General features: G+C 50.1%; 1 protein-coding gene across 3 annotated transcripts in view; it reads right to left on the bottom strand.

Moving 5' to 3' along the window:
- The window catches only part of LOC119970123 (retinol dehydrogenase 13-like), a 169,577-nt gene that overhangs the window by 23,979 nt on the left and 120,042 nt on the right, over positions 1 to 25,556 (bottom strand). For 2 of the 3 annotated variants that reach the window (XM_038804183.1, XM_038804202.1), the window contains 2 exons: positions 11,562 to 11,717; positions 2,223 to 2,327 (listed from right to left, as the gene is read on the bottom strand). In XM_038804183.1, coding sequence (XP_038660111.1) covers positions 2,223 to 2,327; positions 11,562 to 11,717 — 261 coding nt within the window. The remainder of the gene's footprint in view (positions 1 to 2,222; positions 2,328 to 11,561; positions 11,718 to 25,556) is intronic. The other variant, XM_038804192.1, reaches the window with a different exon arrangement.

The raw sequence follows: 25,556 nt of genomic DNA on the forward strand, positions 1-25,556 counted from the left end.
GTCAAAACTTGGTTTCTTTGCTACAAACTGCGATTGGAGTTTTAACACCTAGGCCATTGCACAGTTACAATCAGTTTTTTCCATCTGAACTTTTAGAAATGTTATAAGTTGCAGGCATAGGCTCTCATTTTGAAAAGATCAAAACTTTAAAACAGTTGCTTCTTGTATTTTGGTACTAATAGTATTAGCTGCTGATTCATTCTGTGCCCTGATACTATTGCATCATTTTGGAAAGATTTAAGGAAGTGTATTCTGTGCCACTTGTTTCAGAAGAAAAAAAATTGAAGGAAACAACTTGAAGATAAAAGGTATGATTGCTGCACCAAATTAGAAAATGTCAAGAACTTGAAAGTGCAAATACATCACCCACTTAAAATGCAACTTAAGAGCCCGTCAGTGACTTGCGTGCAGCTAACAAAATGTGTTTTGAAATTTCCCCAATTCAATGTCATGTCTATTCAGCCTGACACTAAGAGGCCAGAAGGCCCATACAACATGCTGGACAGAAATCTCTTAGCTAGGGCAGCACAATGGTGCATTGGTTAGCTCTACTGCCTCACGGCGCCGAGGTCCCAGGTTCGATCCTGGCTCTGGGTCACTGTCCGTGTGGAGTTTGCACATTCTCCCCGTGTTTGCGTGGGTTTCGCCTCCACAACCCAAAGGTGTGCAGGCTAAATTGCCCCTTAATTGGAAAAAATTAATTGGGTACTCTAAATTTTTTTTTTTAAATCTCACAGCTATTACTGAGAACACAGCACCAAACAATAAATGTGTAAGACTTTCAGAATGTGTGTGGGGGATGTGGTGGCGAAGCTTCCTGAGGGTTTAGAGGTAAAAGTTCTAACTGCAAACCCAAAAAACAAAGCCCCAAGTTCAATCCATGATCTAATCTCATCTAGAGCGGTGTTAGACATGCAATGTTCACTTGGACAATTTTTCAGAGGTTTGGTGGCACCTTCCAATCTTACCTTAGAATTAGTCAATACGTGAAAATAATAAAAAAGGGGTGGGGGGTGGGAAGGAGGAGTTGCCAAAGATGTATGCCAATTATTAGAGACAATGCTGAGGTTTCAGCAGGAGTTGCCAAAAATTCATTAAACCTTTTATGCCTTCCTGACTGCTTACTTGACTCAGCTGAGAAGGGACCCGATTAATAACAATAATATTTTTATTATCACTTCAAAGACCACCCAAACACTGGTGATGGGACAAGTCAGTTTCACCTGCAGTCCCTTCAATGCATGCTCCAACTTTAGACTCGCACTAAACAAATTCAACCACCATCACAAACATTTTAAGAAGTGTTCCTTAAACATACATGTGTTCTGCAACTCAATTGGAAGATAAATGTACTTCACATTGAAAATTTTCAGAACCTTTCAAGGTTAGTACTGTGATTGATGATAATATTGTTTCTTTGAACATTCCATCTGCACTTGACACTGCCTTAAACAGAATCCATCAATTTGGTAGGTAATTTATTTTCATCGGGCAATGTTGTTTTGAAAACTAGTATTTTGTTAACAGACAAAGCGAGCTTGAACATGAAATAACATGCTATCCTAGAATTACCTTGGGTTCAGCATCGCATATTGCTTTTCCTGAAATACACATTATATTTACTTTATTATGAGTTGGTTTCAGTATTTTCATGCAACAGCGTTATTTTATGATCAAGCCTCCCAAGTCCTTTTAAATATCTTTTAAGGATCAAGTTTATTTTAAGAGTTAGAGTTCCTCATAAACACAAATAGAGAAGTGGATTTCTAACCAACAACAGGAAACAGCCAACAGTTCTCCATATAGTGACATTCTGTTATTAGCTATATCATTAAGTAGAGGAGCAGAGTGAATGAGAAAAGAAAATATTGTGAGCTAACTCTTGCACATCTCCTGCTGGTTCATTACAGAATAGCAGCAGCAGAAGACAGAGCAAGTCTTTCTTCTCAGCTGGGGATTGGCACTGGCATGGCCCAAGAGAAGATGAGGGGGAAAAAAAGACAAATTAGTTATAGAAAGGGAGAGTAATTTTAACCAAATGATAATGCAAATGACCAGATGCAAAAAGCAAAGCCAAATTGATTCCATCAAATGACTGCTTGGCAGGTTAGGTTAAAGTTATACCCAATGAATTTCCTACCCCGCTGTCAAACAATTTTATATGGAATAAAGTGAAAACAAGTTCAACACATGTGAAGCTGGAAGATGTATGCAGAGCTTACCAAGGTGATTTACACCAAATTGCATTTCAAATCCATCTTCTGTTTTCCAGTAAGGACATCGCATAATGCCAGCATTGTTAATCAACACATTTATATTCTCTTCCTCTAAAAGAAAAATAACACAAGTTTTGAATTTCAGGCAAGCTTACAGTAAGTGTACTCTGCAGTCGTTTTCATTGCTAACGAAATGCAAACTGTGCCCTTAAATGTGATAACAACAAATCCATATAAACTCTGATGCTGCAGGTTTCCCATCAATCCTTGCATTAGTTTGGTTCAACAGCTAAGGAGTTATTGTATTGAAATCCACAATGGGTAAAGGTTCAGTTGTAGATTTTTAAAAAAAGTTTGACATTGAAGTCAACAAACATTTTACAAAAAGATCAGAGGACTACTTCTGTATATTAACATACTTTAGACAATACTATCATTAGGGGTTAGAGTAGTTATTAAAAGAAAGTGACAATAAAGCATAAAAATACTCAACTGGAAGGGTGCTAATTTTAGTGATTGCAAAAGGGATCTAAGCTTAGATCGGAATGAATGATTGTATGGTAAAACAATAAATAAGCAATGAGAGGACATGGGGCTGGTTTAGCACAGGGCTAAACAGCTAGCTTTTAAAGCAGACCAAGCAGCGCGGGTTCAATTCCCATACCAGCCTCCCCGAACAGATGCCGGAATGTGGGACTAGGGGCTTTTCACAGCTTCATTTGAAGCCTACTTGTGACAATAATCGATTTTCATTTTCATTTTCAAAGAGCCGAACTGTTGTGTACAGACCAAAAACATTCCCAGGAGGAGGGAAAAGAAGGGCATTCTAAGCTAGAGTGACTCAACATATGGAGATTAAATGAAACGGAAAAAGGAGGCTTACAATTAATGCCAGGTTCATCACTCGATAGAGAATCAAACCAAATAAAGAAAAGTTTAGAGGAGAGCTGAAAGGAAATGAAGAGCAGAGTGTACGAAAATAGATTGGTGGGCAAAAAAAGAGTATGCTGCCAATGTCACACTAAAGGATGAAAAGGCATATCAAGTAGATACGATAAAGCTTATAAGGAGGTACTCTAATGTTAGCGGGTCTCAAGGTAGAAAAGTCACCCAGTCCAGGTTGGGTGTGTAATAGGTTGCTGAGGTAGGTAAGGGTAGAAATAGTGGTGGCTCTGGCTACAATTTTCCAATCCCCCCTTTGCTATGGAAATAGTGTCAGGGCACTGAAAGGTTAAAAATGTTACACCTTGTTAAAAATAAGGGAGGGAGATAAACCAGGTATCTATAGGCCAGTCGGCCTAATGTAGGAAATATTTATAGACAATAATTCTGGATTAGGTTAACATTCACTTTGAAAAAAATGGGTTAATCAATGACAACCAGCGCACATTGATTAAAGGCAAACTGTATTTGACTAACTTGATTGAATTATTTTATAAAGTAACAGATGTTTTTTTAAATTCATTTACGGGATGTGGGCGGCGCTGGTTAGACCGGCATTTATTGCCCACCCCTATTTGCCCTTCAGACGGTGGTGGTGAGTTGCTTTCTTGAACCGCTGCAGTTCCAGGATTTGCCCCAACGGCAGTGAAGGAACAGTGACATATTTCCAAGTCAGGGTGGTGAGTGACTTAGAGTGGAAGCACCAGGTGGTGGGTTTCCCAGGTATCTGCTGCACTTGTCCTTCTAGATGGTAGTGGGTTTGGAAGGTGCTGTCTAAGGAACCCTGGTGCTTAACTAGTCTGTGAGACTGCTCCTCCAACTTTGACCAAACCCCTAGATGTTAGTAAGGAGGACTTTGCATGGTCGACAGGGCTGGGTTTTCTGTTGTCGTTTCCGGTGAGTGGTGGCCCGTCTGATTTCATTCCTTTTTTATGTTTTCGTAGCGGTTGAATACAATTGAGTGGCTTGCTAGGCCATTTTTCAGAGGGCATTTAAGAGTCAACCACATTGCTGTAGGACTGGAGTCACATGTAGGCCAGACCAGGTAAGGATGGCAGATTTCCTTCCCCAAAGGAAATTAATGAACCAGATGGGTTGAGAAGGATGATGTGGTTCATGTTGTGTACTTTCTTTTTCTTTTTTTAATTCAGAGTACCCAATTCATTTTTTCCAATTAAGGGGCAATTTAGCATGGCCAATCCACCTAGCCTGCACATTTGGTTGTGGGGGCGAATCCCACGCAAACACGGAGAGAACGTGCAAACTCCACACGGACAGTGACCCAGAGCCGGGATCGAACCTGGGACCTCAGCGCCGTGAGGCCGCTGTGCTAACCTACTGCGCCACCGTGCTGCCCACCATGTTGTGTACTTTCAAAAGTAATTCAATAAAGCACCACAGAACAGATGTGTTAGCAAAACTGTCCAGGTCAAATTCATAGAATCACAGAATCCCTACAGTGCAGAAAGAAACCATTTGACCCATCTAGTTTACACCAGCCCTTTGAAAGACTACCCTACCTCGGCCCAATCCCCTGTCCTATAACCTCATCCTAAGGGGCAATTTATCATGGCCAATCCACCTAACCTGCACATCTTTGGACTGCGGGAGGAAATTGGAGCACTCAAAGCAAAACACACACAGGAATGTGCAAACTCCACACAGAGTCAGCCAAGGGCAGAATTGAATTTGGGTCCCTGGCGCTGTGAGGCAGCAATGCGAACCACTGTGCCACCACTGCCCCTTGGGTCTATTTCCTTTCGTTAGTGATCCTTCTGTCAGTGGAAGCAATTTTATTTTAAAGGAATTAGAGCAGCAGCGACTGTGAGGGTAAAGTAAAATTGATTAAGGGTCTGAAAGCAGAGTATAGTAATGAATGGTTGTTTACAAGACTGGAAGGAAATATATAGCAGTGACCCTCAGGGACCACTACTCCATTCCTCCCTCCACACCCTTAGAATCATAAACTCATAGAAGTTACAGTGCAGAAGGAGGCCATTCGCCCATCGGGTCTGCAATGGCCCTTGGATAGAGCATCCTACTTAAGCCCACACCTCTACCCTATCCCTGTAACCCCACCTAAACTTTTTGGACACTAAGGGCAATTTTGCATGGGCAATCCACCTAACCTGCACATCTTTGGACTGTGGGAGGCAACCGGAGCACCTGGAGAAAACCCACGGAGACACGGGGAGAACATGCAGACTCCGCACAGACAGTGACTCAAGCCGGGAATCGAACATGGACCCCGGAGCTATGAAGCAACAGTGCTAACCACTGTGCTACCGTGCCCATCCATGTGGTTGCATGTAATTCAGTCTACAGCTGTCTTCCAGCCCAAAAGACAGCAAGCTTGTAAAACATGGCAGGAACTGGGAATTCCTACTTCCGAATTTCCCTTCTGCAAATTGTCCCCTCCTGCCCAGGCTCTTCTGGCTCTAAGTTAACAGGCCTATGGAATAAAAAACCAACAAAATTACGTTAAACCTTTCTAAATCATTGGGTCAGTTCTGGGCACCACACATTAAGAAGGATGCCAAGAGCTTGAAGAGGATGGAAAGGAGATTTACTGGAACGGGATTGGTGATGAGGGACATCAGTTATATGGTGAAACCAGAGAAGCTAGGATTGTTCCCTTAAAGCAGGGAAAAGCGACTTCCGGTTACGGCTATGCGGAGCTAAGCTGCACGTTCGGCAGCTCCCGCTAAAAACGGACTTTGGGGCTCTTTTCAGGGCCCCCAACGGAGCCTTTTCGACGATTCCTGACGTGGGAAGGGGTCTGCAGTAGATCCCCAGGGTTCTATGATCCGGACCAGGAGTGGGGTGAGCAGAAAAGCGGTGGCAGCGCCCCTGGAAAAGCGGGGGAAGGGAAACAAAATTGCGGCCGGCAGAGGCCTCGAGGAATTGAGGCAGCGGGCGCAGGAGCAGCAGGCGACTCTTCTGCGATGCTTCCAGGAGCTTACGGTGGAGCTGCTGGAGTCGCTGAAGGCTACCACCAGACAGCCCAGGGGGCCACAATCCGGGAGCTGCAGCAGCAGGCCTCCGAAAGGGAGGATGAGGCCGCGGCCGTCGCGGGGAAGGTGGAGATGCACGAGGCGCTCCATAAAAAGTGGCAGGAGCGGTTTGAGGAGCTGGACAACCGGTCGAGGCTGAAGAATTTACGGATCCTGGGCCTCACGGAGGGGCTGGAGGGGTCGGACCTGGCGGCCTATGTGGTCGTTATGCTGAACTCGTTGATGGGAGCTGGGTCCTTCCAGGGGCCCCTGGAGTTGGAGGGGGCCCACAGAATACTGGCTAGGAGGCCCAAGCCGAATGAGCCGCTGCGGGCGGTGTTGGTGCGGTTTCACCCGTTCGTTGACCGGGAGTGCGTGCTCCGGTGGGCCAAGAGGGAGCGGAGCAGCAAGTGGGAGAACACGGAGGTGCGGATCTTCCAGGACTGGAGTGCGGAGGTGGCTAAGCGGAGGGCCGGGTTCAACCGGACGAAGGAGGTGCTCCACAGACGGAGTGTGAAGTTTGGCATGTTGCAGCCGGCGCGTCTGTGGGTCACCTACAAGGACCGTCATCATTATTTTTAGTCCCCGGAGGAGGCGTGGGCCTTTGTGGAGGCCAAGAAACTAGATTCAAACTGAGGGTCAAGGATGGGGGTTTTGTATGAAAATGTAACTGTGTTTAATTTTTTCTCTGGGGGGGGGGGGTTTCTCTGTTTAATGCAGGATGTGTGTTGGCTTGAGGGTGGGTGGGGTGATGTCTTTATGTCTTTTTGTATGGGTCTGAAGGGCGGGTTCGGGCAGGGAGGTAAACTGGGAGTGCAGGGAGCTGGTGGTGGGGACTGGCAATGGGAGCTGCCCTAGAGGAGGCGGGGTTGGGCAGTGTGAAAGCGCGGGCTTTTCTCTGGTTTCCCGCGCTGCGGGATGATGGGGGGGTGGGGGGGGCAGTTGATGGGCACAAAGGAGGAGGAGTAGTCCCACGTGGGGAGGGTTCGGTGGTGTGGCGGGAGTCGCCGGGGTCAGCAGAAGTTAGCTGGCTCACGGGAGTGCTGCGGAGGGAGGGGCGCGGCTAGAAGGGGGTCCTAGCCTGCGGGGGGGGGGGGGGGGGGGGGGGGGGGGGTTACCAGGTTGCTGCTGAAATGGCCAGGAAGGAGCTGGAGTATGCAGGGGGTGCTGGGGTGGGGGGGGAATTGCCGCCATGGGGGACAGGCCGAGCGGGGGATGCTGGCCTGTTGCGGGCAGGGGATGGGTTATGGCTAGTCGGCAGGGGAGGGGGGCAGGGTGCCCTCTGATCCGGCTGATAACCTGGAATGTGAGGGGGCTGAATGGGCCGGTCAAACGGGCCCGGGTGTTTGCGCACTTGAAGGGGCTGAAGGCGGATGTGGCCATGCTCCAAGAGACACACCTGAAGGTGGCGGACCAGGTTCGGCTGAGGAAGGGGTGGGTGGGTCAAGTATTTCATTCAGGGCTGGATGAGAAGAATCGGGGGGTGGCGATCCTGGTGGGAAAGAGGGTGTCGTTTGAGGCGTTAAATGTGGTGGCTGACAGTGGCGGGAGGTATGTGATGGTGAGTGGTAAGCTGCAGGTGGAGCGGGTGGTGTTGGTGAATGTTTACGCCCCAAACTGGGACGATGCGGGGTTTATGCGGCGCATGTTGGGCCGCATTCTGGACCTGGAGGTGGGGGGCCTGATCATGGGGGGGAGACTTCAACACGGTGCTGGATCCCCCATTGGACCGATCCAGGTCCCGGACGGGTAGGAGGCCGGCGGCGGCTAAGGTGTTGAGGCTGGTTTATGGATCAGATGGGAGGGGTGGATCCCTGGAGGTTTGTGAGGCCAAGGGCCAGGGAGTGCTCGTTTTTCTCCCACGTGCATAAGGCCTATTCTAGGATTGATTTTTTTTGTCCTGAGCAGGGGGCTGGTTTCGAGGGTGGAGGATGCTGAATACTCTGTCATTGCCATTTCGGATCATGCCCCGCACTGGGTGGACCTCAGGCTGGGGGAGGAGAGGGACCAGCGTCCGCTCTGGCGCTTGGAGGTGGGGCTGCTGGCAGACGAGGAGGTGGCCGGGAGGGTTCGGGTGTGTATTAAGAGGTACCTTGAGGCCAACGATAACGGGGAGGTCCGCGTGGGGACGGTCTGGGAGGCATTGAAGGCGGTGATTAGAGGGGTGTTGATTTCCATCCAAACCCATAGGGAGAGGGGGGAGCAGAGGGAGAGGGAGAGACTGATAGGGGAGATGGTGAGGGTGGAAAGGAGATATGCGGAGGCTCCGGAGAAGGGATTGCTGAGGGAGTCGTGTAGCCTTCAGGCCAGGTTCGATTTACTGACCACCAGAAAGGCGGAAGCTCAGTGGAGGAAAGCACAGGGGGCGGTGTATGAATATGGGGAGAAGGCGAGCAGGATGCTGGCACACCAGCTCCGAAAGCGAGACGCGGCCAGGGAGATTGGGGGAGTGATTTCCTTGATCCTTAAGCGGGACAAGGACCCTCTGCAGTGTGGATCATATAGGCCAATCTCGCTGTTAAACGTGGACGCCAAGCTGCTGGCAAAGATCTTAGCCACAAGAATAGAGGATTGTGTGCCGGGGGTCATTCACGAGGACCAGATGGGGTTTGTAAAGGGAAGGCAGTTGAATACCAACATACGAAGGCTCCTCAATGTCATTATGATGCCGGCTGTGGAAGGGGAGGCGGAGATAGTGGTGGCATTAGATGCGGAGAAGGCCTTTGATAGGGTTGAGTCGGGGTATCTGTGGGAGGTGTTGGAAAGGTTTGGTTTTGGGGAGGGGTTTTCCCGGTGGGTGAAGTTGCTTTATGAGGCCCCGATGGCGAGTGTAGCCACGAATAGGAGGAGGTCGAAGTACTTTCGGCTGTACCGGGGCACGAGACAGGGGTGTCCCCTGTCCCCCTTGCTCTTTGCGTTGGCAATTGAGCCCTTGGCCATGGCGTTGAGGGAGTCAGGGAACTGGAGGGGCCTGGTGCGGGGTGGGGAGGAACATCGATGTGTCGCTTTATGCGGACGACCTGTTGCTGTATGTGGCGGACCCGGTGGGGGGATGCCGGAGGTGATGAGGATTCTCAGCGAATTTGGGGGCTTCTCTGGGTATAAGCTCAACCTGGGCAAGAGCGAGTTGTTCGTGGTGCACCCGGGGGATCAGGAGGAGGGGATTGGTAGGCTCCCACTGAAGCAGGCAGGGAGGAGCTTCAGGTACCTAGGAGTCCAGGTGGCTGGGAGCTGGGGGGCCCTGCACAAACTCAACCTCACAAGGTTGGTGGAGCAAATGGAGGAGGAGTTCAAAAGGTGGGATATGTTACTGCTGTCACTGGCAGGTAGGGTGCAGTCCGTCAAGATGACGGTGCTCCCGAGGTTTTTGTTCCTGTTCCAGTGCCTTCCAATCCTTATCCCGAAGGCCTTTTTTAGGAGAGTTAACAGGAGTATTACGGGATTTGTGTGGGAACATGGGACTCCGAGGGTGAGAAGGGTGTTCTTGGAACGGGGCAGGGATAGGGGGGGGGGGGCTGGCGCTGCCCAACCTCTGTGGGTAGTATTGGGCTGCCAACGCAGCGATGGTGCGTAAGTGGGTAATGGACGGGGAAGGGGCAGCATGGAAGAGGATGGAGCTGGCGTCCTGTGTGGGCACGAGCCTGGAGGCGCTGGTAACAGCGCCGTTGCCGCTCCCTCCTACGAGGTATACCACGAGCCCGGTGGTGGCGGCTACCCTCAAAATTTGGGGGCAATGGAGACGGCATAGGGGAGAGGTGGGGGGCTTGATGGAGTCCCTGATACAGGGGAAACCACCGGTTTGTTCCAGGGAGCATCGATGGCGGATTTCTGGGCTGGCACAGGGTAGGTATTAGGAGGTTGAGGGACCTGTTTGTGGATGGGAGGTTCGCGAGCCTGGGTGAGTTAGAGGGGAAGTTTGGGCTCCCCCCGGGGAACATGTTTAGGTACATGCAGGTTAGGGCGTTTGCCAGGCGGCAGGTTCTCCCCTTGCTGCCCCAACGTGCGGTACGGGACAGGGTGCTCTCGGGGGTGTGGGTTGGAGGAGGGAGGATTTCGGACATATACCGCGTAATGCAGGAGGTAGATGAGGCCTCGATGGAGGAGCTGAAGGGTAAATGGGAAGAGGAGCTGGGTGAGGAGATTGAGGAGGGGACGTGGGCGGATGCCCTGGAAAGGGTGAATTCCTCCTCTTCCTGTGCGAGGCTTAGCCTCATACAGTTCAAGGTGCTGCATAGGGCCCACATGACTGGGACGAGGATGAGTAGGTTTTTCGGGGGTGAAGACAGGTGTGCTAGGTGCTCGGGGAGCCCAGCGAATCACGCCCATATGTTTTGGGTATGCCCAGCGCTGGGGGAATTTTGGAAGGGGGTAGCAAGGACGGTGTCGAGGCTGGTGGGATCCAGGGTCAAGCCAGGCTGGGGACTCGCAATTCTTGGGGTTGCAGTGGAGCCGGGAGTGCAGGAGGCGGTGTCCTGGTCTAGTAGCCCGGCGGAGGATCTTGCTTCAATGGAAGGACGTGAGGTCCCCAAGCATAGAGGCCTGGATCAAGGATATGGCGGGGTTTATCAAACTGGAGAAGGTGAAATTTTCCCTGAGGGGATCAGTACAGGGGTTCTTTAGGTGGTGGCAGACTTTCCTGGACTTCCTGGCGGAACGGTAGGGAAATAGGCCAGCAGCAGCAGCAACAGGAAGGGGGGGAGGGGAGAAGTGTGTACATGGGTTCGTGGGATGTGGCGGGTGTTATCTCTTTCCTTTCTGTTGTTTGCTTTTTTTTGTTTTTGATTTAGTAGTTGCTTTTGTAGGGGGGTGGGTGTTGTTCTTGGGTCTTTACAATGGTTATTCTGTTAATATTGTTTTGTAATTTATATTTTGTGAAAACCTTAATAAAAATTACTTTTTTAAAAAAAACAGGGAAAAGCAAGGGGAGATTTAAAAAAGATATTCAAATTATAAAGCTGAAAATTTCTTCAACTTATAGAAGGGTCACTAACCAAAGGAAACAGATCCAAGGAGCAGGAACTATGATCTGGAATGCACTGCCTGAAAGAGTGGCAGAAGCAGGTTCAACAGTAACTTTCAACAAGAATGCTCCGTGGAGGAAAATTGCAAGGTTATGGGGAAAGAATAAGTAGCTTGGGCTAATTGGATAGCTCTTTCATGTACATTGATTCAAAAAGTCTCCTTTTGTGCTGTAAGATTGTGTGATTTTTCCAGAAATTATATAAATTGTTTTCTCAAATTTAGTTTTACATCAGTTATTTTGCAATTTTGTTGGATGGATAAAAAGCAACCCTTTTCCACTTAAATCCAAAAATAGCAAATTAAATCAACCAGGTTAGAAAATAAGTGACCTGCTATAATTCAGTATAAACTAGTCTCAAATGGTTGATGGAAATAATCAATGTTTTACCTTCAGTTATTTTTTTGGCAAACTCTCGAATCGATTTAAGTGATGCAAGGTTAAGGTGCCTGGCATATACATGATGACTCAGGGTTTCACTTCTAATTTCTCGAGCTGCTGTTTCACATTTCTCCATATCCCGACATGCCATTATAATCCTGCCACCTACACAGAGAGAAGAATTTTAATACAATTTTCCAGCCCTTCCTTGCTCATTACCACATTTTTGTTCTATTAGAAGTGCCAACTCCTACTGGGTTAAGATTTCACAGATCCCAACACCCACATTATTGACCATTCTTTTTTTTTAAATTTAGAGTACCCAATTATCTTTTCCAATTAAGGGGCAATTTAGCGTGGCCAATCTACCTATCCTGCACATCTTTTGGGTTCTGGGGGTGAAACCCATGCAGACACGGGGAGAATGTGCAAACTCCACACGGACAGTGACCCAGAGCCGGGATTCGAACCCGGGTCCTCAGCGCCGTAGGCAGCAATGCTAACCACTGCACCACCGTGCTGCCCTTTATTGACCATTCTTCATGCACAAATCTAAACAGCGAGGTTACTGGGTTGTTACTGTTGTTGAGAAGTTCAATTATCATCTCACGATAGCCACGTGTACTTTTCAACAGGATTTAAAAAGTTTATTCTGGGGGTGGTGCTTCTGGAAAAGCTGGCATTTATTGTGCATCACTTGTTTCCCAAGGTGATAGTGATGGACCTTCTTGAAGTATTACAGTTTGAGTAAAGGTACTCTTATAATGCGGTTAGGTATGGATTCTGACAGCAACCATAAAGGACAGTAATATATCTCAAATCAAGATGGCCTGTGACAAAGGACAACTCAGAGCTGATGACATTCTTCCTGCTTCCCTCGTCATCCGTAGGGACTGTGGGTTTAGGAGATATTGTCAAAGAAATAGTAGTTGTTGCAGTTCAACATGTGCACAGCACATACGATAGCCACAGTACATTAGCAAGTCGACGGATTGGATGTTTAGGGACTACATTGAAAACACAAGAACAGATCTTGGGTCTTCTGACTTTTATAATTTAGTGGTTTCCTGTGAAATACCAATACCCACAAAGCCATCATGGGAGCTTATATAACTGTTCAATAAAAATCATTTCAAAGTGGCCCATATCCCTGATTCTATTGCCAAGAATGCAGGCTTTCTGTTCCCAGACTGATACCATTTCACCTGTCACTAGGTGGACTAAGGTAGCAATCAGCCAGGCCTTCTTTCTGATTTTCATTCCCCATTCAGTAGACCAGCTCAGCCTCACTCTAGCACAATTAACAATTATATCATGGGCGGAATTCTCCGCTCCCGCGAAAAATCGTGAAAGGCGTCGTGGGGGCCCGGGGGCTAGGAGCGGCGCTCTGAAACTCTCGGCCGCCGGCCCATGACGCTTGCGTCAAGGCGGTGCGCCTAGAATGACGCGACGGCGGCGCCTAAGTGACATCAGCCGCGCATGCGCAGGTTGGCCGGCTCCAACCCGCGCATGCGTGGCTGACGCCACGACGGCTGATGGCTCAAACCTGCGCATGCGCGGTTGCCGTCTTCCCCTCCGCTGCCCCGCAAGACATGGCGGCTTGATCTTGCGGGGCGGCGGAGGGGAAAGAGTGTGTCCCTTTGAGACGCCGGCCCGACGATCGGTGGGCACCGATCGCGGGCCAGTCCCCTCCCAAGCACAGCCGTGGTGCTCACTCCCCTCTCCGCCCGCCACAAGCTTCAAACCAGCTTTCGGCGCCATGTTCACGACGGCAGCGACCAGGTGTGGTTGCCGCCGTCATGAACCGGTCGCGAACGGCAGGCCGCTCGGCCCATCCGGGTGGGAGAATCGCGGGGGGGCGTGTTGTGAGTAGCCCGGCCCTCCCGCGATTCTCCCACCTGGCGTGGGGAGCGGAGAATCGCGCCCTATGTCTTTAATGTAATTGAAAAATCAAGACATTTCAGAAGAGCATTTTGAAACAAAATATAAAACCAAGCGTAATTTTTTGTTGTTGATTTAAAAAGTATCCAATCCCCCCGACCCCCACCCCATCCACCAATTCGGGGGCAATTTAGCATGGCCAGTCCACCTACCCTGCACATCTTTGGGTTGTGGGGGTGAGACCCACATAGACATGGGGAGAATGTGCAAACTCCACACAGTGACCCGGGGACTGGGATTGAACCTGGTTCCTTGACACCGTGAGGCAGAAATGCTAACCACTGTGCCGCTCAAAACCAAGAAACATAAGGGAAGATTAGACTATATGATCAAAGCTGGCCAAAGAGCCAGGTTTTAAAAAACATCTTAAAAGGAGGAAAGCAAGACAGGGAGGAGAGCTGTAGGGATGGTATTCCAGAGGTTAGGGTCTAGATAGCTGGAGGCATTTCCACCAGTGTTGCAGCAATTAAAATCAGGATGCTCAAGAGGTCAGAATTAGATGAGCGCAGATATCTTGGAGGAACGTGGGGCTGGATGAGAGAGGAATGTGGGGCTGGATGAGAGAGGAATGTGGGGCTGGATGAGAGAGGAATGTGGGGCTGGATGAGAGTGGAATGTGGGGCTGGATGAGAGGAATGTGGGGCTGGATGAGAGAGGAATTGGGGCTGGATGAGAGAGGAATGTGGGGCTGGATGAGAATACAGAGGTGGGGAGGGGTGTGCTCATTGATCAATTTGAAAAGGAGGATTAAAATTTTAGAATCAAGGCATTGCTGATTGGGAGCCAATATAAGTCAGTGAGCACAGGGGTGGTGGGTGAATGGGATATGATGAGAGTAAGGACATGAGCAAGGATAGACAAGTTGAGGTAACAAAGGCATGAATGAGGATTTGAGCAGCAACGAGCTAAGGCAGGAGAGAGGTTGGGTGAATTATAGAGTAGAAATGGGCAGACTTGGTGCTAGCATGAATAAGTGGTTGGGAGCCCAACCTGGAGTCAAAGTTGATATCCAAAGTGGCAAATAGTCTAGTGGCAGACAGTTGCCAGGGAGAGGGATGGAGTTGGTTGCTTGAGAGCAGAGTTTAAAGCGTGGAGCAAAGACAATGGCTCAATTTTTCCCAAAATTTAATTGAAGAATTTTCAACTTATCCAGTACTGGTTGGCAGGTATGATAATAATAATCTTTATTAGTGTCACAAGTAGGCTTACATTAACACTACGGTGAAGTTACTGTGAAAATCCCATAGTTGCCACACTCCACCGCCTGTTCGGGTACACTGAGGGAGAAATTAGAATGTCCAATTCACCCAAAAAGCTTGGCCACGATTCTCCGCTCCCCACGCGGGGTGGGGGGGGGGAAGAATCGCGGGAGGGCCGGGACAATCACGCCACGCCGTCCTGGCACCCCCCGCGATCCCCCCCCCCAAGCCCGGATGGGCCGAGCGGCCTGACGACCCCGACCGGTTCACGGCGGCGGCAACCACACCTGGTCGCTGCTGGCGTGAATATCGCGCGACAGGTAAGTGTGGGGTCTGTGGGGGGCAGAGAGAGGATCGAGCACCACGGGCGTGCTCGTCAGATGTCTGGCCCGTGATCGGTGCCCGGGGGGGGTGGGGGGGGGGGGGGGGGGGGAATAGGGGGCGAGGAGCGGCCTCCGACGCCGGAGTGAAACACTCCGGGTTTCACTCCAGCGCGGCGCTTAGTCTACCTTTGGGAGAATCGCGCCCCTTGTCTTTCGGAACTTGTGGGAGAAAACCGGAGCACTCGAAGGAAACCCACTCAGACATGGGTAGAACGCGCAGACTCCGCACAGACAATGACCCAAGCAGGAATCAAACCTGGGACTGTGAAGCAACAGTGCTAACCGCTGTGCTACCGTGCCACCCATAATTTAACCGAGGAGTCAAGAGGGTTTCTGATGAGGTAGAGCTGAGTGTCATCATCGTATATGGCAAAGCTAATGCCATGCTCTCTAATGGGAACAGCATGTAATTGAGAAATGGGATGGGGCTAAGAATAATTACTTGTGGAACACAGAAGTAACTGTGTGGGAGTGGAAAAGTAGTCATTGGAAGTGATACTCTGATAACGAGTAGATAAATAAGAATGGAATCAGGCAAGAACAGTCCTAACCCAGTTGAACAATAGTGGACAGGTGTTGGAAAAAGGCGATATAGTCAACCATACTGGTCAAGAAAGAGGAGGAAAGATAGCTTACCTTTGTCACAGCCATACAGGATGCCATTTGTGACTTTGCCAAGAGTCATTTTGGTGCTGTAGCAGGAGCATAAATCAGATTGGAGGAAGTTCCAGGAAAGGTGGGCACGAATTGAGAGGCCACAAAATGTTCAAGAGTTTGGAGAGGAAAGGGAGGTTGGAGATGGGGCAGTAGTAAGGACCGTGGGATCCAGGATTGTTCTTTTAAAAAGAGGGCTGATAATGGAATACTTAAAAGGAGAAAGGGCCAATACTTGAAGAGAGAATGAACAATATCAGCTAACATGGGGACCAGGATCGAAAGCTGGGTGGCTTTTAATAATTCATTTATGGGATATGGGCATCGCTGGTTAGGCCAGAATTTATTGTCCAACCCAAGTTGCCCTTCCGAAGGTGGCGGTGAGTTGGTGCATTTGGGTATGAACTGCTTCATTTTTAAAAACAATTTAGAGTACCCAATTCATTTTTTCCAATTAAGGGGCAATTTACCGTAGCCAATCCACCTACGCTGCACATCTTTGGGTTGTGGGGATAAAACCAACGCAAACATGGGGAGAATGTGCAAACTCCACTTGGACAGTGATCCTGAGCCAGGATTGAACCTGGGATCTCAGCGCCGTGTACTGCTTCATTATCTCAGGAGTCCCAAAATGGTCCTGAACATTATGCAATCATCTGCAAACATCCCCACTTAAAATTTTTTTTTAGAGTACCCAATTTATTTTTTCCAATTAAGGGGCAATTTAGCAAGACCAATCCACCTACCCTGCACATCTTTGGGTTGTGGGGGTGAAACTCACGCAAACTCGGGGAGAATGTGCAAACTCCACACTGACTGTGACCCAGAACCGGGATCAAACCTGGGACCTCAGCGCTGTGAGGCAGCTGTGCTATCCACTGTGCTGTCCAACATCCCCATTTCTGACTTTATGGTGGAAGGGGGGTCATTGATGAAGCAGCTGAAGATGGTTGCACCTAGGACACTACCCTGAGGAACCCTGAGGAACTACCCTGAAGTGATGTCCTGCAGTTGAGATGATTGACCTCCAACCACAACAACCATCTTCCTTTGTGCCAGGTATCACTCCAACCAGCAGAGAGAACCCCCCCCCCCCCCCCCCCCCCCCCCACACACACACGATTCCCATTGACTCTAGCTTTGCAAGGGCTCCTTAATGCAATACTCGATCAAATGCCGCCTTCATGACAGTCACTCTCACCTCCCTCTGGCATTCATCACTTTTGTCCACGTTTGATCCAAGGCTGTAATGAGGTCAGGAGCTGAGTGACTCTGGGGGCACCCAAACTGAGCATCCGTGAGCAGGCTGTTGCTGAGTAAGTGCCGCTTGATAACACTGTTGATGACTCCTTCCATCGCTTTGCTGATGGAGAGTTGACTGATAGTAATTGGCTGGGTTGGATTTGTCCTGTATCTTGTGTTCAGGATACACTCGGCAAATTTCCACATTGCTGAGTAGATGCCAGTGTTGTAGCTGTACTAGAACAGCTTGGCTAGGGGTGCAGCAAATTCTGGAGCACAATTCTTCAGTACTATTATTGGGATATTGTCAGGGCCCATAGCCGTTGCAGCACCTGTGCCTTCAGCCATTTCTTGATATCACGTGGAGTAAATCGTATTAGCTGAAGACTGACATCTGTGATGCTGGGGACCTCTGGAAGAGGCCAAGATGGATCATCCACTCGGCACTTCTGGCTGAAGATTATTGTGAATACTTCAGCAGTTTAATAGGGTTAAGGGAGCAGGAGGTGGACCTTGGGGACAAGGTGAGCCCAGAGAAGGAACAAGTGGAGATGGGAAAGAAAGATGAGTTCAGAGTCGGGGTAACTTTAGAGGAAGTTTTGGCCAGCGGAAGCAAGGGACACAGCAGAGGCAGCTGATTGGATGGTCTCAATGTTATAGAATCCCTACAGTGCAGGGAGCCATTCTGCCCACCGCGTCTGCACCGACCCTTGGAAAAATCACCCGACCTAGGCCCAGACCACCGCCCGATCCACATAGCCAACCTAACTGCTTTTTCTTGGATATTAAGGGGAAATTTAGCATGGCCAATCCATCTAACTTGTACATCTTTGGATTGTGGGAGGAAACTGGAGCACCGAAAGGAAACCCACGCAAGCACAGGGAGAAAGTGCAAACTCCGCACAGTCACCCAAGGCCGCAATTGAACCGGGTCCCTGTGGGGCAACAGTGCTAACCGTGTTAGTGACAAAGGAGTCCATGAGATCCACACACTTACTTGTGGACATGAATATGGACAAGACAGTGGTTTAAGAAGATCATTTGCAGTTAAACCAGGTGTTATCTTTGCATCCCAGGATGGTCTGCTACATCTTTTCAAGTCTGTGTCCCTTGGACTTGGGGAGCACAAGCTAGGGCTGTGTTGGAAAAATAGCCACGGTGAGGGTTTTATTGGAGACTAGAGTATCAAAGATAAGGGTGCAGCTCAGGGCAGCACGGTGGAGCAGTGGGTTAGCCCTGCAGCCTCACGGCGCCGACGTCCCAGGTTCGATCCCGGCTCTGGGTCACTTGTCTGTGTGGAGTTTGCACATTCTCCCCGTGTTTGCGTGGGTTTCGCCCCCACAACCCAAAGATGTGCAGGCTAGGTGGATTGGCCATGCTAAATTGCCCCTTAATTGGAAAAAATGAATTGGGTACTCTAAATTAAAAAATAAGAAAGGGTACAGCTGAGAAAATCAGTAGCAACAGAAATGTTGTAGTGAACGGAGGGCCAAAGACGAGACAGTAGGGATTTTGAAAACGCAGTTGTATTTGAATTGGAGGGCCTTTGAGCAGGGTGCTTATAGACACTGATTTGAGCTACTGACCAAAGGCATGCAAGAACAAAGTGAGCTGACTTACTATCGACCATAAGCTTTTCCCCCTTAGGCCTGTCGTTTGTTACCACCTTAGATGATAACAAAAATTTACTAGTTTAGGAATAATATGGGCAATCTGCATTCGACCAATCAATGATACAAACAGCATTAAACAGTCACCTTTATTCACTTTTGATTTTGACATCTTGTTGCTAAAATATATCAATTAAAATGTCATGTTGCCAAATTTTAACACCATATAATTTGTTAAATTGGAAAGGATTGCAGCACATTGTAGGATCCGATGGAAGTGGGCCTGTTTTTTTTAAAAACTGAATAAGATTTTTTCTTAAGATTCTAATTCTTTCCAATTCTAATTCTTTCCAAAAGGGATTATCTTGTCAAATATATTAACTTTCATAGATTTAAAAAAAAAACTTTTACCATCCGTAGGGCTAGACGTTAATAAATCCAGACACTTTATTTCCAGCTAATGTCTGAAATCTTATACACATCAAGTGAACGGGATAGTTCTGCAGGGCAAAATTCAAAGTTTTTGACTGTTGCAAACTATAGCCTTGAAGTTATATCTCCGTGATGGGGTGGGAAAGGGGGAGAGTTGGGAACTAAAAGTCATGGAGCCTAGCTCCATTCCATGCTTCCAAACCTCAAATTTTACAGCGGTAAGTGTTGAGCCATCTAAGTTTCCATCACGTAGAGGTAGGACCTAACTTTGTTAAATTGAATTTGCAATAAAATTTGGGATGCTATTCCCAGCCAGGCTCTGGGTCGCATTCCAAAAGAAGGAACTTTATTTTAACACCCCGGCAGAGGCAGACGTGATTGTGTGGACAAATGGCCTGGACAAGGGGCAGAAAAAGCAGCGTTGAGGAAGATGCAGAGAAAGAAAGAAGAAAGAAAAGTGATGGACATGAACAATGTTTGCGCGGGACTGTACTGCCCCGCTTTGAGCAAAAGCACCAGCTCACAGGAAAGGGCGAGGGCAGCGGAGCGCAGGAGAGGGTGAAGAGGAGACAGAGGGAACAGCTATTGACTGAGCATAGGGAAGGGGTAAGATCAGCCCCGGGAGGGGGGCCACCACACCAGCAGGGAAAGCTAGCGCTAGGAAGCATGAAAGAAAGGGGGGGGGGGGGGGGGGGGGAGCATCTGGCGGGAGTAGGGGGAGAAACACGATGAGAAGGAAGGGAAGGGTTTTAGACTGGCTTCAGCAGATAAGTTTCGAGCTGAAGGAACAAGCAGCCACTTTGGAGGGTCCCGGGACAAAGGGAAGCCCTGGAGTGCAGGGGTGCACCCACGTGGTGTACACATAGTTTTCGGCCATGTCGAGTGCCCCCTGGACAAAGGGAAACCACGAAGTTCAGGGGGGCCGTCCTCATGGCGAGAATGGCGATTGTGGCCATTTTGGATGGCCCCCTAACAAAGAGAAACCCCAGAGTGCAGGGCCGTCCACCAGGTAGGTATGGAAAGGGGGCGGGGATACGACAAAAACCCTCCACAGGATTATCACCTGAAATATTAGGGGACTTAATGGCCCAGTGAAAAGGTCCAGCGTCTTTGCCCATTGGAGAAGTTTGAAAGCCGACATAGCCTTTCTCAAAGAGACCCACCTGAGGAAGAAGGACTGGCTGCGGCAGGTAAGAAAGGGCTGAGTGGGACAGACCTACCAGTCCTGCTACAGGATGAGGGCTTGGGGGGGGTAGCTATTTTGATAAGCCAGAGGACAGTATTTTTACTCCCTAAAATATTTTAATGAGGCATTTATAATTTTACCAATTTTAAACATCAGATTTCAAGAAGATCAAAACAATATAACCAACACACCACCCCCAGTGACAAACCCCAGCCACCATGGTTTTCACAAATGGTACCACCTTCCCCAGCCCAGCTCCCCCCCCCCCCCCCCCCCCCCCACCCCGCTTCCACTGGTTCTCCGGCCCTTACTCACCGCAAACCCCCCCCCCTTGCTGACAGCCTGGCTTTTCTCGAAGAAGTCGATGAACGGCTGCCACCTCTGGGAAAACCCCTGCAGTGATCCCCTTAAGGTAAATTTCAATTTTTTCGAGTCTGAGAAACCACGCCATGTGACTGACCCATACCCCCAACTTCGGGGGTTCCGAGTCCCTCCAGCCAACTAAGATCCATCTCCGGGCCACCAGGGAGGCAAAGGTCAGGACATCGGCCTCTCTCACCTCCTGGGCTCCTAGATCTTCCCACACACCAAAGATGGCCACCTCTGGACTCAGCACCACCCTCAGCTTTATCACTTCTGACATGACGTCTGCAAATCCCTGCCAGAAGCCTCCTCAGCCTCGGACATGCCCAAAATATATGGACATGGTTCGCAGGACCCCCTGCTTAGCGGCCACGCCTATCCTCCACCCCCTCAAAGAACCTGCTCATCCGGGCCACGGTCATGCGTGCCCTGTGGACCACCTTGAATTGTATCAGGCTGAGCTTGGCACACAACGAGGATGCACTAACTCTCCTCAGGGTCTCCTCCCATAATCCAGCCTCCAACTCCATCACCCAGTTCCTCTTCTCATTTTCTCTTGACCTCCCCTTTCGGGACTCCCTCCCACTCCATCAATTCCTTATAGATCTCTGAAACCTCCCCCTCCCCCAATCCTTCTCTCGACACCACCTTATCCTGGAGCCCCTGGGGCGGCAGGTGTGGGAAGGTCGAAACCTGCCTCCGCACAAAATCCTTCACTTGTAGATACCGGAACCCATTCCCGCCTGGCAAATCAAATTCCTCCTCCAGCTCCTCCAGGCTAGGGAAATCCTGATCAATAAAGAGATCTCCAAATCTCTCGATCCCCGTCCGCTGCCACCACCAAAACCCCCCATCTAGCCCCCCCCGGAGCGAACTTGTGGTTATCACATATCGGTGCCCATACCGACCCCCCTTCTAACCCCCTGTGCTGCCTCCACTGGCCCCACACCCTCAGGGCTGCCGCTACTACCGGGCCTGTGGAGTACCTGGCCATCGACAATGGCAGAGGTGCTGTTAACGGTGCCCCCAAACACAAGTCTTTACATGAGGCCGCCTCCACCCACTCCCACACCAATCCCTCCCCCACCTCCAGACCACCGCAATATTCACTGCCCAATAATAATTCATAAAATCCAGAAGGGCCAGCCCCCACTTCCCCGACTCCCCCAGCAGCACCTTCTTCACCTGCGGGGGTTTTACCCACCCAAACAAATCCGGAGAGAACCGCGTTTACTTTTTTAAAGAATGCCTTGGGGATAAAATTGGAAGGCTCTGGAAGACGAACAAAAACCTCAGGAGGACTGTCATTTTTACTGTCTGAACCCGCCCTGCCAATGACAACGGGAGCGCATCCCACCTCCAAAAGTCCCCTCCTCATCTGTTCTACCAGCCGCATTCAGTTTATGCAGCTGTTCCCACTCCTGCACCACCTGGATATCCAGATATCGAAAGCTCCCTCCCACCACCTTGAACGGCATCTCACCCAATCTCCCCTCCTGCTCCCTCACCTGAATCGCAAAGACCTCACTCTTACCCATATTCAATTTGTATCCTGAAAACTGATTGAATTGCACTAATATTCCCATAATCCCTCAATCCCCCCAGCGGGTCTGAAATATATAGAAGTAAATCATCCGTATATAGCGAGACCCTGTGCTCCACCTCTCCCCCACCCCCATCCCTGCACTATTCCCTGCCAGACCCCTGATGTTCTCAGTGCTATTGCCAACGGCTCTATAGCCAGGGCAAACAGCAGTGGGGAAAGTGGGCACCCCTGCCTTGTCCCCCGGTGTAACCTAAAATAATCTGATCTCACCCGGTTCGTCTGCACACTCGCTACCAGTGCCTGCTAACAACCGGACCCAGTCCCCAAGTCCCTGCCCAAACCCAAACTGCCCCAGGACCTCTCATAGATATTCCCACTCCACTCGATCAAAGGCCTTCTCTGCGTCCATTTCCACCACCATCTCTACATCGCGTCCCACTGGAGGGATCATGATCACATGAAATAACCTCCTGAGGTTGGCCGCCAGATGCCTCCCCTTCACAAACCCCGTCTGGTGCTCCCCTATTACGCCTGGCACACAGTCCTCGATCCTCGAGGCCAAGATCTTCGCGAATAGTTTGGCATCTACATTTAAAAGGGAAATAGGTCTACATGACCCACATTGTTCTGGATCATTATTTCGCTTTAGAATGAGGGAGATCGGGACGGCACTTGGCAACGTGGTTAGCACTGGGACTATGGCGCTGAGGAGACGGGTTCGAATCCTGGCCCTGGGTCACTGTCCATGTTGAGTTTGCACATTCTCCCCCTGTCTGCGTGGGTTTCACCCCCACAACTCAAATGTGCAGGTTAGGTGGATTGGCCACGCTAAATTGCCCTTTAATTGGAAAAAAAATAATTGGGTACTCTTTAAAAAAAAAACGTCGGGGGAAGTACTCCCAGCTCCTTTGCCTCATTGAAAGCCCTTACCAATAGCGGTCCCAATATCCCTGAGAACTTCTTGTAGAATTCCACCGGGTACCTGCCCTTACCTGATTGCATCACTTCCAGCCTCTCCACTACTTCTACCAGCCCAATTGGGGCCCCCAGGCTCTCTATCAACTCCTCATCCACCTTTGGGAACTCCAATCTTTCCAGAAACCGCCTCATCCCCTCCTCCCTGGCTGGGAGTTCCGACTCATATAGCTTACTATAGAAGTCCCTAAACACCCTGTTCACCCCCGCTGGGTCCAAGACCATATTCCCACATGTGTCCTTCACTTTCCCAATCTCCCTCACCGCCTCCTGCTTCCTCAACTGATGCGCTAACGGGCAGCATGTGGCGCAGTGATTAGCCCTGGGACTGCGGCGTTGAGGACCCGGGTTTGAATCCCGGCCCTGGGTCACTGTCCGTGTGGAGTTTGCACATTCTCCCCATGTCTGCGTGGGTTTCACCCCCACAACCCAAAGATGTGCAGGTTAGGTGGATTGGCCACGCTAAATTGCCCCTTAATTGGAAAATAAATAAATAATAATTGGGTACTCTAAATTTATTTTAAAAAACTGATGCACTAGCATCCTGCTCGTCTTCTCCCCATACTCGTATACCGCCCCTCTCACTCTTCACAACTGCCCTACCGCCTTACCCGTGGATAATAAACTAAATTCCATTTGTAGCCTTTGGCGTTCCTTTAGCAGCCCCACCTCCGGGGCCTCCGCATATCTCCAGTCCACTTGCAAGATTTCCTCCGCTAACCTTTCTATCTCCGCCCTCTCCGCCTTCTCCCTATGTGCCCGAATCGATATAAACTCCCTCCTGACCACTGCCTTTAGTGCCTCCCATACCGTACCTGCCGAAACATCCCCATGTGATTAATCTCCACATATCCCGGATGGCCTTCCTCACCGCTCACACACCTCTTCGTCCGCCAACAGTCCCACATCCAGTCTTCATTGCGGGCGCTGGGCCCCCCTTTTGCTCACTCGTAGGTCAACCTAGTGCGTAGGTCCTAAATCTCCACGGATCCGCAACCCCCCCCCCCCCCCACCGCCCGTCCGTGTGCTCCATGAACCCCTGGAGCTGCTTAGCTACTGCCGACACCCATCCCGACCTCGAGTTCGGCTGGTCCAGGACCGTATGGAAGTCCCCATCCCCCATAATCAACCGATGAAAGTTCAGGTCAGGAATCTTCCCCAGCACCCGCCTCATAAATTCAGCATCATCCCAGTTCGGGGCATAGATGTTCACTGACACCATCGGCATCCCCTCCAGTTTCCCGCTCACCATAACATACTTACCCCCAGAGTTTGCCCCTATACTTCCCATTCTCTCCCCCCCCCCTCCCCCCCAGATTCAGGCGAGTCTCCTGTAGCATGCCCAAATCCGCCTTTAATCTTTTAAAATCTGCGACCACACAGGCCCTCTTGACTGGCCCATTCAACCCTCGCACGTTCGACGTGATCAGCCTGGTCAAGAGCAGCCTTATAATACTACCCCCCGCCCCACCCGATCAACCATAGTCCCTCTTGGGCCAGCCTCCAGCCCGCGTCCCGCACCTCCTCAGGCCCACCCTCGGGCGCCCACCATCATTGAACCCCCTCCCATTACTTTTTAAAAGCCCTTCCCCTGTCAGCAGTATGTCCCCCCTCCCCCACCCAGTCCCTCAAACAATAACCCCTATCCCCATCCCCCCACTAACCTTCTGCTCACCCCCCATTGCGCTTCTGTGAACTAGCCCGCCCAGCTGGCCTGGCAGCCCTCGCCCAATTGAAAAGATCAACCCCCCACATCTTCCAACAAAGAACAAAAACTAGCCTGAAGCCGAACAATGGCCCCAAACACAAATTAAACACAGAGCCAAAGCATCTCCACCAAAGTTCAAAGTGCACCTTCTCCTACAGTCCATTGTCTCTGATAAATTCTATCGCCTCCTCTGACGTCCCAAAGTACAGCTCCCGGCCTTCGTAAGTCACCCACAGACGTGCCAGGTACAACATCCCAAACGTCACCCCCCTTCTTGTAGAGGGCTGCCTTGGCCTTGTTGAAGCTTGCTCTCCTCTTTACCTGCTCTGCACCCAGGTCCTGGTACATTTGAAGTTCACTGCCTTACCAGGTCCAGCGCCTAGTTTGCCTAGCCCTCCTCATGACCCGCTCCTTGTCTAGGAAGCGGTGCAAATGCACCACCATCCTCATTAGCGCCCTATGCGCTCGATCCACCTCGAGCTCATGCGAAAGCTCCCTCTCCCAGCAGCTCCTCCAGCATCCTCCCCACATACGCGCCAGTGTCGGCTCCTTCACTCCCCTCCAGCAGGCCCACAATCCTAATATTCTGCCTGCCTGACCGGTTCTCCAGGTCTTTGACTTTCTCCTGGAGCCGCCTCTGCTGATCCCGCATTAGCCCATCTCCGCTGCCATCGAGGCAAGCTGCTCCTCGTGTTCCCCCGCCACCTCCTCCATCTTCTGGATCACCTGACCCTGGGCCTCCAGCCTCGTCTCCACGCGGCCAAT

Source organism: Scyliorhinus canicula, chromosome 1 (genome assembly GCF_902713615.1).
Source record: "Scyliorhinus canicula chromosome 1, sScyCan1.1, whole genome shotgun sequence".
NCBI lineage: Eukaryota > Metazoa > Chordata > Chondrichthyes > Carcharhiniformes > Scyliorhinidae > Scyliorhinus > Scyliorhinus canicula.